General features: G+C 34.9%; 1 protein-coding gene across 4 annotated transcripts; it reads right to left on the minus strand.

Moving 5' to 3' along the window:
• Window positions 1-2,645: 2,645 nt before the first annotated feature.
• LOC104102600 (zinc finger protein JAGGED-like) lies at window positions 2,646-6,103 on the minus strand. Of its 4 annotated transcripts, none has more exons than XM_070187728.1 (5): window positions 5,772-6,103; window positions 5,559-5,653; window positions 4,786-4,924; window positions 4,269-4,343; window positions 2,646-3,750 (listed from the first exon to the last, which is right to left on the minus strand). In XM_070187728.1, coding segments are annotated over exons 1-5 (744 nt in total). In that variant the 5' UTR covers window positions 5,774-6,103; the 3' UTR covers window positions 2,646-3,317. The 4 variants fall into 4 exon arrangements, with proteins under 4 accessions (XP_070043829.1, XP_009608650.1, XP_009608649.1 ...); XM_009610355.3 differs by having other exon boundaries at window positions 4,269-4,347; window positions 4,790-4,921; window positions 5,577-5,653; window positions 5,772-6,102; XM_009610354.3 differs by having other exon boundaries at window positions 4,269-4,347; window positions 4,790-4,924; window positions 5,577-5,653; window positions 5,772-6,101.
• Between the last annotated feature and the right edge of the window lie 8,698 nt (window positions 6,104-14,801).

The following is a 14,801-nucleotide window of genomic DNA, read 5'->3' on the forward strand; positions in this document are numbered from 1 at the left end:
GACGAATAATGAGGTGACACGTGGAACTAAAAACAGGCGGAATACGAGTCAGCAGATAACTGGTACCGAATGCGAAGATGTGATTGGTGCTGGATGAATCCCGAATGCAGAGTAGCTGACAATAAAGATTCAACGATTTGATATCGGATAGTATTCAATGAGCAATTGTTATAGAAAATATCATCATTTATAGCCAACCGTTGTACAACCATCAATGACGATTTTATTCTCATTCAAGAGGAGCTTGATTTGACGATCTTGCCTCCCTAAATAAGGCTATAAATAGGAGAATTAGCATCATTTTGTGGACATGAAGTATTATGTACACAAAAAACTATCTTTTGCTCTCTAAATTATAAAGTCATTTACTTTCTTCTACTCCTGATATTGCTTGTACTTCGGCTACCGAAAAGATTAAGCTCATAACCAGCCTTGTATTTCCTTTAATTTCATTTCATAATTCTTTTGTTTTTACTTACTTAATAGTTTTTGGAATAAATTTTATGGGTGGTCATTCAACTTTGTATTCATTATGCAAAAGTCATTTTTCTTCTTTTTGTTACGTAAAAATCATTCAACTTTGTGTTCAATACTCAAAAGTCACAAATCTATCTTTTGTTACTCAAACATTATTTTACTTTGTTCTATTTATCACAAAAGTCACCTTGGCCAGATTTTATAATACTTTTACTTGAAAAGTCTATTATGTCCATGACATTATAAATTATCTCATTTATGTAATACCTACTATATTATATATATACTATATAATATATTTTTACCTAAGTATTTTACTTATAATTAAAAATACTTTAAATTATTTTATTTATTATTTTTATAATATATCCATGCATCTAATTTATTTCATGGCACTCAATTTATTTAATCATATTCAAACATGAAAATATTTTAAATATAAAAATGATAAAAAAATATTTATTTTAAATAATAGAAACAGATTTGTTTAAAAGATATTTTCCTTTAATATTAAGTTCTTTAAAGATTTATATGTTAATATTATTTATTTGAAAGTATTAATCTGATGTGTCATTTTGCTGAATGTGGGTATTTTGTTTATTAAATTAATGGGTATGGCTTGGTTGATAAATCAATGAGGTTTGATTTTTTTAATTTTCATTAACCATATTTTATTAAGCATGATTAAGAACGTGAACTAGAGATTTATTCACGGTAATGTTACTGACAAATTTAATAATGCTACTTATATATCTTGACAATTAATATTAAGAAAAAATAAATTTACAAATATATTATAAAATAATAAATAAAATAATATTAAGTTATTTTAATTATAAGAAAAAATTGTGGGTAAAAATATATTATATAACATATAATATAGAAGGTATTACATAAATGGGAGGATTTATAATGTCAAGGGCATAATAGACTTTTCAGGTGAAAGGTTTGTAAAATATGGTCAAAGTGATTATTGTGATAACTAGAGCATAGTAAAATGATTTTTGTGTAACAAAAGAAAGAAAAATAATTTTTGGGTAATATACACAAAATTGAATGACCATCCATGAAATTTACTCATACTTTTTGGGTCAAATCAATTCACTTGTTTATAAACAACATTATAAATTCAACTGTACCGTTTTACGGGTAAACAAGCACTAAATCACATTTTCTGGTCATCTCATTTCTAGTACCTTATAAGATCAAATCATGGGGGTTCTAATGGATATTTTGTTCATGTTTTACCTGCGTTTAATTAAGGAAAAGATGACCAGTTATTGAAGGAGGATTTAGGACGGATTATGTGTGCTTTCAACTTGATCGAGAGGCAGATTCAAAATTTAAAAGTGCGGAGGCATTATCGAATAAAAATTTGAACAAATGTCAAGCTGGAGTGAGAATCGAACCCAACCAATACACTAAAAGTCAACTTGTGTCTCCTGAAATCAAGCAATGCAACTACCTAAATTTTGAGTCCTAGAATACTAATCATATTATATACCAGTTACTTAAGATATATACACATATATAATTTTTTCCAAGGTAACCGGGGGCCGATAACCCCTATCCTTTAGGGTAGGTCCGCCTCTGACATAAATATACATATATAAAGATTAGATCACACTTATTTGACATATTTAACTCTAAATCTTGGATTCGTTTTTATCAGATATAATCAAAAGTTAGTGGTTCAATCTACTAAGTTCATGGTCAACCTTGATATAGTTTTACTTGTTTTTTACCATTAGATGATCAATCATGAATTAGTGTTGAATGATTTATTTCCTTTAAATCCTTCTCATAAAAAAAAAAATTAGTGCTGAATTCAATCATGCTCCACGTGGCAATCAATGTACTAAGATGTGGAACGATGAGAAATTAAGCTCTTTGACGACTGTCGTTTTATAAATGACTGAAAGTAAAAGGCCGGAAAACAGTAGTTATGACAATACGACATAAATTCTTAGCATTCACAGACTGATATTCCAAAAATAAGATGCTCCATTTTATTTTCCTTCGGTCCATAGTAGCACCTTTAAATTGATGAGAAGATACCACCGAACTCAACGATATACAATCAACTAATAATTATTTATTTGATAATTATAATTAAATCTCATAATAATTACTAATTGATAATTTGATAAAAATGATAAATAACATACTTTGACATATTAAAATTCACTGATAATGTAAAAAATTCTTACAATGTCAATACTTAACTTAAATCCTACTTTCCGTAGCTAATATTAAAGAGGAAGATGATACGTAGAAAGAAGAAAAATATGAGTTTTGGAGGGGGTGGGCACAAGAGAAACCATGTATAGATCAATGACTAGTAAAATTCCCATGCAAAAAATGAAGCTTTTAACTTTCAGTTGAAATCTAACTTTGTTGTCCCATGTAGAGGAGCAAAACCCTTGAAAATCTAGTTCCATTTACAACAGGTTTGTTGTACGTAAAAGCAAACCATATAGTTACTCTCCAATCAAATCCCCTTAGCTTAAAGCCAAACTAGATATCTATCTAGAGTATGAGTGGCAAATGGCTCAAAAGCTGTTTCCAAACCTGTAGAAAAAACAAAAAACTTCTCTCTCTTTTCCTTGACCCCATTTTGTCAGTTTTTTTTTTTTTTGTATTCTCTTTTCAACCCTCCTCTCTCAACATTACATAAAAAGATCATTAAGACTAGCACTTAGTCTCTCACTTGGAAGAACAAAATAAATAAAAAACATAGCACAAGGGAAAAGGCACAAGAAAGAACTACTCCCTCTATTAATTCTACCGAATATTAGTCAAACCCGAAAAAGTTCACATAAACTTAAACGAAGAGAGTACTAAAATCCATTATTATTAAGCCCTTCTGTGCCTCTATTACTTCCATTGCCAAGTCCAAGTCCATGTCCTATTGGTGCACCAATGCAAGTGTAATTGTTACTATCATCAGGTAAAGCTGATCCCATGAAGTTATTAGGAGTTGATGAGTGTGAGTTTCCAGAAAGAACATGGCCAACAAAGTAATCGTTTGAATGGCCGGTTGGATATTGAGATGAAAAGGAGAGGAGACGCGGCGGAGAAGGGTACATGTACGGCGGTTGATGAGGTGGTTGTGGTGGTTGTCCTGGTGGCAAGAGGGTGGTAGAGTGGCCGGAAAATAACCTTGTTGGATAAACTGGTGGTGGCGGTGGTCTATATGAGAGTGTTGGATCAGTACCAATATTTCCTGCTTGGTGATGATAACCTCCAACTCCGTGAGGAATTGGCTGGCAACTGCACGAAAAAATAAACAATATAAACATTCTCTTATTACCAAACAAGTGGGAATTGGCTATATAAATTCTCACTACTAAGTAGTATATATAAAAAAAAGGTAGCCGATGCATAAAGCGTCATGTGTTCACGTAGGGTCAAGGAAAGGGTCGCACCTTATGAGGGTGTGATATAGGCGGTATACAAAAATAAATAACCAAAAAATTTTCATTACGATAACGGTATATATATAGCGCTTATTCAAAGAGAGGCAAAAAAAAAAGTATTTTCTTCCTTTTCATTTTATATGGTGCTATATGATATAGGAAACATAATTTAAAAATTATATTCGATTTTGTGATCTTAAATATGCCATAACTATTTTACGAAAATAATACGATGTCATTAGAGTTAAGATGAGAAGTTTATAAATTAAAAATATCCAAACTAGAAAAGTGTCATTTTTTTAAAACCGAATAAAAAAGGAAAAATACGATTTAAAAAAAAAGGAAAGAGTTCAGTAGAGGGAATGTACATACCCTAAGTGAGGGGGAGCAATTAGGTTATCGTTATTGAAGACGAGCTGACGAGCCCGGTTCAGAGTTTCTGTCTCCCTCTCTGTTCCCAACTCAAACATAAAAATCAAAATCAAATCAAAGAATATATGAATGAATGAGCCTTTACCAAGAATATTATATATTCCCCGCAACCAACTGTTACTACTTTTGTTATGAAAACAAGATTGACATGACTACGCCTCTTTGCAAAATCATTGGCCAATACTGTTACGCTCAAATTTATAACCCAATTTATTTTCTTTTCTAAAAAAAATTAAAAAATACTCCTTCACTTATGTAATTCATATTTGCTCAAAACCTATCTTGTTTTCCTTTTCGCTTTGTTTTTTTGAAATAAAAAGAAAAAAGATTTTCCTATATGAGTTTAAGTTGTATAGATGACTGCGTAAGAAATTTTTATATTATCAGATCAATTTTATTATTTTACTAGTTGTTCAGTCTTATTTTTATTTATCGAACGAAGTGAAAAGAGAAGTACTTGCCTTGGCGGTGGCGGTTCATATGTCCGCCAAGAGCTTGAGATTTGCAGAACTTGAGGGAACAAAACCTACATTCATAAACTTTACCACACTCTTCTTTTCCTTCTTTAGCGCCGTTTTTCTTTTTCCTATATCCTGCTGCAAATGTACCATTTTGTAGAAATTTTGATGAGACCAATCAACAATAAATATATTTTCAATTTCTTTACTAGGGTTTTGCTATGTAAAGTGAAAAAGAGAATTGCTACATAAATACAAAAGGTTATTTCTTGCTAAAAGAAAGTGAAAAATAAGAGCTGCGTTAATAGATTAAACAAAGCTAGCAACTTGCATGAAATTTTTGGTTTCATTTTTTCTCACTATAGAAAAGCAAAAAAAAAAAAAAAAAAAAAAGGGAAAAATAAAGCTTGAATTTTTTTAATTTTTTTCTCAAACTAAATTGTAGGTTTTGAAGGCATGTTCTTGAGCTTCTGTTTAAAAGAGAAAATCAAATAAAAGTGAAAATAATGTAAGAGTTTTAGTAATAGATAAAAGAAGCTAGAACTACCTAGCTGACATGAGATTTTTTTGTTTCTTTTTAAAAAAAAATCGAAAGGCAAAAGAATTGGAGGAAAGAGCTTGAAAATTTTCATCTCTTGTTTTTTTATTTCCCAAACTAAATTGAAGGTAGCAAAGAAAAAAGATTTTTTTTCTCTCAACAACAACAAGAAGAAGACAAAAAGAGATAAAAAGAAAAGAGTACTATTTATTTAATTTGGAGAAAGTGAAGTACCATTAAATGAAGAGCTACCTTCAATGACTTGTTTACCATCTCTACAAAAGTCTTCAGGTAAGTTGTTGAGGTCAAGAGGGTTTCTTTCTGGACTCCTGAAAAACATAAAAGAAAAAAACAATATAAGAAACATAAAAAGTTAAAAAAATTGAAAGGGTTTAATTAAAGGAGTAGAAGATAAGAGAAGAAGTATAGTAGTGGGGTGAACCCTACATTTGCAACCGACAGAGAAAGACAGAAAGGAAAGAAAATAATATGAGGTGAAGATAAAACTTTCAGATAGATAACTAATACAAGTGAGTAAAGAAGCTTTGGCAAATTATAAGACTTTCAGTTTGGGACTGAAATGTTAGAGGCAGGGGGCTATAGTTGAGTTGAGTTGAGTGATGATGAAGAAAAAAGTGTGAAATGGGGTGGGGTTTGAAAGTTCTCTATCAGTTTTTTCTGCCAAAATCTCTCTCTTGAAATTGGACATACATATGCAGATCTAGGGGGTCTCGTGACTTTTATAGAGGAGATTATATATGAGAAAGGGACCACGCCCAAGGGAGTACAGTGGGATTAATGGAATCTCTTGAACCTTAATATAAAAAGTCTTTAGGGTTGAGTCTTAAGAATGGAAAAACCTCTAACATGGAGTATATCCTTATAATGAACCTTATACGACGTGAATTTAAATTAGTCGAGTCAGTACGTTCAAAATAATACAGGCAAACTTCTCTATAATAACATTTTTATATAATAACAATTCACTATAAAAGTCAAGTTTTTTCTCTGAACCGATTTTTATATTATGTTATAATATATGTCATCTATAACAATACTTTACTATAACAACCAAAAGATATCGGAAAAACGAGATTATTATAGAGAAGTTTGGTTGTAGATGATTATCAAAAAGGAATTTTTATACAAATAGCCAGATGAATTCACCAGTTGATATATATAGAGAACATAACATGAACATAACATGACTTTTATAGTGAAATGTTGTTATATATATATATATATATATATATATATATATATATATATATATAACAACATTTCACTATAAAAGTCAGGCTTTTTTCAGAACCAATTTTCATGTTATGTTATAATATATGTTCTCTATAACAACACTTCGCTATAACATCCGAAAATATTCAGAACAAATGAGGCTGTTATAGAAAGGTTTGACTATATATATATATATATATATATATATATATATATATATATATATATATTATCCTCCAACTATTTTTAGGTTAATTGATTGGGCGAATGACTATATATATTTAGGTTAATGATCTATGTAAAAAAGTTGTGTGGGAATGGGTTTATGGACAGGTGAGAATGGGATTTGTCCTTTGGTTAGGACAGAGGGGGAGAGAGAATAGGAGAGGGACGTTGCCTTTTGAGTTTTCTTGTCTTACATAAAGTAAAGCTAGGTTTATTGCCTTCGAACTACTAGTTTCTTGTCCAATATCATCAATCAAATAATTGTTTATAACAACTAAAAGACGCAGTTTCATTACGGTTTTCCCTAGTCATCCAAGAGTAGTAAGTCTTGTTAGTGAAATAGTTCCTCTTTTAAGTTTTGCATTGGAATTTGCTAACTTAAATCCTTATTTTAATCAATCTTTTAAATGTTACAGCATCTTATCATTCAAGAATCTCAACCTTTACTGTGGTGGTGTTACCTTGCTTGCAAGTACCTAAACAATGTATTAACTTATCGTGCTTGCGTGTCTACTCCATTCTGAGTTAAGTCATCATCCCCTTTAAATTAATAGCGAAGCTAGAAATTTAACTAAGGGATATCAAAATATAAAGAAATAAACATACAAAGAAGATGAGGAAATTCAACTTATAGTTTATAATTTTATATGCATAAAAATAAATTTTTAACCTAATTTTATAATATAATTTTTCGGCGAATGAGTGTCAACTCTTACATTTTAGCCTAAGGTGGTTCCACCACTACCTTAACTAGAAAGGAAGTTTCTATATACTTGGCCTATGACAAAAATCTCATTGGCACGTGAGACTGTGAGAGGGTGTATTAGAGATATATAATTAAATAAATAAAAGTGTATTCTCTTTAATAACTTAAGTTTTTAGATGAGACGATCATGATTTAACGCTAACCATGTATAGAACATTATTTCCCGAATTTTGAGATATAAATGACTCATATTGAACTTGGCATGAAGAGTTTCTGCTAGTTGTTTCATGCTTTTAATTTGAGAGTATTTTTCAGTTTGGCTCTCTCGATGCAAGGTACGTTTTAATTCATCGATATTATGAGGAGGATTTTCTCCATTTATCTTTAAGATCATACCAAGCTTTAAATTTGTAGATAATAATCTGAATATTTATATGAGATTGTTCGTCTTGGCTTATGTATAGGGTGAAATATGATATGACACGTGGTCGTCTAAAGGGAGGACACATGGAACCCAAGATGGGGATGACCGGAGATCGAATGCAGCCATTCTGCTTGTTATCGAAAAAGATAACGTTCATAAAAGTGTGTTAAATGCTCTGCGCCCGGTAGCATTTAATAGGAGATATTCTGCAGCATTAAGAGCGACGGTCCGTTCCAGAAACTTTGGCATTTATGTTCACCGTCATGTCTTCATCAATGACCCTCATAATTGACATTAAAGGAGGACACGATCCTAGGACCTCCTTCCCAGACATAGCTATAAATAGTGATCTCACTTATCATTGTAAGGGACACGAATTCTCTGGCAAAACTAACAACGTATTCTATGCAAAGCATAATTCAATCTTATTTTCTTGTTCTTTGATCCCATCATTGTTGTGCTTGGAAACCTTGTTCCCGGAACTATCATCTCTGTTATTTCATCTATATTTTAAGGCTAAGTATTATACATTTCTTCAATTATTGCATTATTTTAGGATCAATTAGTTTACTTGTCTAGAAACCACGTATAAATTCAACTGTACCGTTTTACGGGTAAATAATTTGGTGCCCACCATGGGGCATAGACATTCGTGCAATTAAATTAATCCTTGCCTTTTTTACTAATGTGATTTGATTATTTTGTCTTAGAAAAAATCATTAAAAAATGGCAGATAACATTATTAACAACACGCACAACTCTGAAATTCAAGGGCATCAGCCTCATTTTGAGGATTCAATCAGTGACACCCGCAACGAGAAAAATGATGTCACGCCGGTGCATGGCGGGCAGAACCCTCGACAGGTTCGAGAGACAACTCCCAATGATGCTGACGAGGAGCATGTCGTGGATGTTGTGAGGGTCCTACGAGAATAATAGACAATCATTCTAGGCCATCTCACGCGGCAGGATCAGGTTATGACTGAAATGAAACAGGCGCTATCGGGGGCTTCAAATAATGCAAACAGACGATATTAAATTCCTTCCGGTATTCCCGCAAACCAAATCACGCAGAGAGTCGACAACAACATTCCCAGGGGCGAAGTTGGCTCCGACAGGGACTGAAGGAGTAGATCCGGTCTCAACAACGAGAATGGCCCATTCAAAAATGAACTTTTACGGTTTATGAGGGAAGTAACCGCCATCATGGACCAAATTCCGGGCGCGTCACCAATATTGAAAGGCCCGGACTCGAAGAAGTATACTCAATTATCGTACAAGCGGAGCACGGGACCAAAACTAATTTTGAAGCGGTTCAAAATGCCTGAAGTGCCGAAGTATGATGGGACTTCAGACCCACAGAAGCATATTACCACCTACACAATGGCGGCAAAAGGAAATGATTTAGCTCCTCGCAAAATTGAATCTGTGTTGCTAAAGAAATTTAGAGAAACTCTCACAAGGGGAGCCCTAACGTGGTAGTCATTATTACCGATGCTCGTGGATTCTTTCATCAAGGCTCATGGCGGTGCCAGAAAAGTACAATCCCGGAAAGTCGGCATATTCGGGATTGCACAGGGAGAATCTGAATTACTACGAGAGTTTGTTACCCGATTCCAGAAAGAGAAAATGTCGCTCATGGCTGTCCCGGATGAATGGGCAGCTAAAGCATTCACTAAAGAATTGAATCTGAGAAGCTCAGACGCTTCCCGGAAGCTGAAGGAGAGCCTACTTGAGCTCCAAGCGACAACTTGGGCAGATGTCCACAACCGGTACGAGTCAAAGATAAGAATCGAAGATGACCAAGTCGGTTCTACATCATCGGCCAAAGAACGGGAGAAGAGTAGAGAAAAACCAAATGATGACTATGACGCGAACAGACGGACTTCGAGGGGCTGGTTTTTGCCCAACGAGAGGATCGAAGGCCATGGCAGAAACTTCCGGGCAGCAAATAAGTTCATCATTGACAGAGGGACCGATCGTGGCCGAAATGATAGATCACTCCAGGATAAGGAGACGTCGGGGTCTCGGGATCCATCCCAAGTTATTGAAATATAACTTCAATGTCAGTATAATGGATTTGGTGTCATCCATGAGAAACATTAAAGATGCACGATTCCCGAGGCCTCTGAGATACAATTCCAGCCAGAGAGATCTCAACTTATGGTGCGAGTACTATAGGACGAACAGTCACCGGACAGAGGACTGCCGGCGCCTCCGGGAAGAAGTGGCGACACTATTGAAGAATGGTCACCTCAGAGAATTCTTGAGTGATCGAGCTAAGAACAATTATGGTCCTAACAGAGACAACGTGGAACCTTCGAAAGCAGGAGAAGAATCTCCTCGCTAAATGATCAATATGATCTTCGGAGGGAATGAGATTAACGGGGTCACCTTTTCGGAAGCAAAGAAGACAACATGATCAATAACTCATAGTAAAAGACTCCGGGAAGACGATATCACTTTCATGGAGGAGGACGCATAGGTATTGTTGTTACCACATAACGACGCACTAGTAATTTCTTTACATGTGTTAGATTTTAAGATTAAACGTGTTCTAGTAGATCCAGGAAGTTCGGCTTATATCATACAATGGAGAGTATTGGAGCAAGCTAAACTCACCGGAAGCATAATTCCGACAACAAAGCTCCTCATCGGATTCAACCTTGCGATCATAACGACCGGGGGAGAGATATTGCTGCTCACGAACGTTGAAGGAGTAATGAAAACAATTCTCTTCGAAGTAGTAAATGGTGACATGGTATATAACATCATCCTGGGAAGGCCATGGTTACACGAGATGAAAGTTGTACCCTCAACATATCACCACTTGTTGAAGTTTCCAACGCCCGAAGGAATTAAGCAGATAAGAGGTGATCAACTGACAGCAATGGAGATGAATGCAATCTCAATTTTTAGTAGCAAAGGAAAGGAACGTACAACATAGCAATTACAGGAACTGGCACCTACTCCTTACCTAGAAGGAGATAGAGTTGTCAGAACAATATCAGGTGCCGAGATATTTCCAAGTTCTAGAATAAACGAACGCAACGAAGTCCAAGGCGGAAGAACTGGAGAAAGTTGCATTGTTCGAGGAATTCCTAGAAAGAAAGTTCCATTTGGGGACAGGACTGCACCCGGAGCTCAGGTCTGGTTTTATTGAATTCCTTAAATTTAAAGCTGATTGTTTTGCATGGTCGCACTAGGATATGACAGGTATACCGATGGAAATAGTCGTGCACAAGTTGAGTTTTAACTAATTACTTGATTCTCGTCGGTGCGTGCTGAGATCTGCGCCGTGATACCCTGTTGGTCACGGATATTACGGCCTTCCGTTAATCATGTTCGATTGCCCAATAATGCTCTCTAAAGTCTTTTGGGGTTTGGACCGATCCCGGGGTCATGGCCTCGATATACTCGAGGGCGGGCATCGTGCCCCCGGTGCTTGCCTCGATGAGTCCCTTACCTCGATTGATTTTATCGTGAACCGGGCTAGCTTACGGGTCCAGTTTCACCCGTATACATATTCAATAATAATGAACAACAATAAATGGCATTTAAGTAAATAGGAAGAATGATTCACCCAATAAATAATGGAATAAGTGGATCTTCCTTCTGACAATGAATGATAGACAAATCTTTGAATATTTGAGTTATTCTCGGATCTCATGGAAAAGTATGAACAAGAATCTCACTAAAAAGTTAATGTTTATATCTTAGTAAGTGAGAGTCGAATCTTCAAGTCAAAATGTATTCTTTACAAATGAATATCACATGCCCCTATCATTGTCCTTTTTTTCTATTTATATGGGACATGTTCCTAAGAAACTCTAATAGTACAAGTGCAGAGAATATCCACTAGAATATTATCTTTAATATCCTATCTTGAAAACTAGCCATTATAGCTTTGTCAACGGTGCTCGACCTCGATCCTTGTTGACGCCTCGACTACGACTCTCGTTGACTCTTCGACCAACGACTTTGCTGCTTCTTGGGCCATCTCGACAAATGATGACTTGAGAACTCTTTTCTTAGTATTATCTTGGCTAAAATATTCTAAAGACAGATTTTGACCGATACATATATAACGAAAGCAAGAACGAAAAAACTAGTACTAAGAAATAACCATATTGGCATTGGTCTTATCTTGCTATTGCTAATTAATGTAATTTCACTTTCATAAAAATATACCACCATGAAGCACCACAACTAATAGCCTGTTTGGCCAACTTGCAAAAATCAGCTTATTCTGAAAAGTATTTTTTTTTTCTTCTTAAAAGTGCTTTTCTCAAAAGTACTTTTGGTGAGAAGCAGTTGAAAAATACTTTTGACTTTGGAGAAGCTTGGCCAAATAGGCTATAGAGTTTGTTTAACCAACCGTGAAATACCACAACTAACAAGAAATAACCAATATGGGGATTATAACAACTAATATAGATAATCAAATAAGGCAATCATCAGAATTTCAACTTTTAACCACATTGTCGTTCACTCACTGATATAGCAAAGGCCAGAGTCAGTTTCTTTTGCCTTTAAGACGCATTAAACACGTAAAAATTGCCTTTAAAATGCATTAAGTACGTCAAAACTAGAGGTGGAAATTTGAACCCAAACTCATCTAACCCGCCCAGAGATTAATGGGTTGGGCTATAACATTTTAGCTCATGGGTCTATTTTAGCCCAAGTTAACCCATTATTTTTTATAGCTCATTCTGACCCATGAAGTAGCCTAAATACAACCCATGAAGCTCACCCCAAAATAAAGGGATCTCACAGACAAAGTCCATGGCTATCTTGTCCCACTTCCACTGTGTTATTTGACCCAACTTATCTAGAATTTTACTTAGTTACCACCCACCACCCCACCCCCACCACCTAATTTTTATTAACTTTTATTTTTGTATTTTTAATTTTCTATTTTCTGTTTTTTTGTTTTTTTTTTTTTTATCACCACCCATCCTGTTAACCCCCCTCAAAATTTCTTTTTTTGTATTTTTAATTTTCTATAATTCTTTTTCTACAGCACCCCCAGACCCCCTCCCCCTCCCCGCGTCAAAAAAAATAACTTTTTTTTTTGTATTTTTAATTTTCTATTTTTTCGTTTTTCACTTTTTCTGCACCACCCACACCCGCAAAATATTTTTCAACTCACACATTTTAAATACTAATTTGTTATTTAATAAAATATATTTTGATTCTCAAAATACTAATAGTATTTATTTACCTTTTATACATAGGCTTTATTTATGCAAAATGAGCATGGTTCTAAATATATGGGTCAAGTTGGGCGGGTTGGGCTATGACTCATTGTTTAGCCCATCTTGACCCAGCCCATCTTAGCCCAATTAAACTTTGGATTGGGTTGGGCAATGACCCATTTATTGGCCTAACCCATCTTGACCCGCCCAAATTCAGCCAAACCCGCCTATTTGCCACCACTTGTTAAAACGACCCTTAAGATGCGTTAGGTACGTAAAAGTGCCATTAAGACGCAATAATTACTTAAAAATTATCTTTAACCTGCAATAATTACACGAGATGAAAGTTGTACCCTCAACATATCACCAGTTGCTGAAGTTTCCAACACCCGAAGGAATTAAGCAGATAAGAGGCGATCAACCGACAGCAAGGGAGATGAATGCAATCTCAGTTTCCAATAGCAAAGGAAAGGAACGCACAACATAGAAATTACAGGAACTGGCACCTACTCCTGAGCTAAAAGGAGATAGCCCGGAAGCACAGTCATCAAAACAATATCAGGTGCCGAGATATTTCCAAATGTCACGACCCAAACCGATGGGCCGTGATGGGCACCTGGTACCTTACTCAATCGAGTACCAACGTAAAGTATCTTTCGTATCATACTATCATAGGTAATTGAGCCGGAGAGGCTGTCGTGAGATAAGTAGAATAAAACATGAGGAAATACTCAATATAGGGTGACCCAACTTGATATAATGACTTATACATATGACGTACTGGCCTATAAGGCCATACTAGTATCCGTATACATGACATTTGTTTACAATCCTCTAAGAGTACATAAATATCATAAAGGTCGGGACAGAGCCCCACCATACCAAACAATACATATTAAAATCATATTGACCAAATAGGGAACTCCGGAGCAAGTGGAGTGCACAAACACCTTCTGCTGAGCTGATAGCCTACTAGGAGAACTCTCAAACTGTCTATCGGGACATGCGGGCATGAAACGCAGCGTCCCCAGGAAAAAGGGACGTCAGTAAAAATAAAGTACCGAGTATGTAAGGAATGAACATCAGTAAATAAAAGTCATGAGAGAAACATAGAGTAAAGAACTCAACCTGTAATTCTGAATAGCTCTCTGAATCATAAAAAATATTATAATGCCATGCATGTGCGTATAAATTCCATACCATGCATAGGTATATGCGGACATAACATCATCAATCCTCTGAGGGCATCCCATCATATCATCTCAGCCACTGTGGGCAAAAATATCAACGTATACCAGCTGATCAGGTGGTGGTGCGTATATAACGCCTTAATCTTTTCCCATATCCCATATACATATAATATATACGTATATAACGCCTTATGGTCATGGGTCAATGTACATGTATAAATGTATGAAATGCATAAGAAATACGTCAATAAGATTTCTCGAATATCATAAAATCAATATGCCTTTCGGACAAACTTTATCAAATACATATTTTTCTGAGACCCAGGAATAGAGTATATAATAATAATTCACATAGGTACTCAAGAATATAGACACCCCTAGTATTTCTATGAATATAGTCATTTATGAAAGTTGCGTATTTTTCTCGTTTCGTTTGTATCATTTGGATCATGCCAAAAAGAAAGAAGGGATAGCCTTAACATGCCAAGTCGTCAGTGCAAC

Source organism: Nicotiana tomentosiformis, chromosome 10, assembly GCF_000390325.3.
Source record: "Nicotiana tomentosiformis chromosome 10, ASM39032v3, whole genome shotgun sequence".
Lineage (NCBI taxonomy): Eukaryota > Viridiplantae > Streptophyta > Magnoliopsida > Solanales > Solanaceae > Nicotiana > Nicotiana tomentosiformis.

Coding starts and splice junctions, on each gene's coding strand:
- LOC104102600 (XM_070187728.1), bottom strand. Junction 4,344..4,785: donor AACCGCCACCGCCAAGGCAA/GTACTTCTCTTT, acceptor GGGAACAGAGAG/GGAGACAGAAACTCTGAACC. Junction 3,751..4,268: donor ATTGCTCCCCCTCACTTAGG/GTATGTACATTC, acceptor TTTTTCGTGCAG/TTGCCAGCCAATTCCTCACG.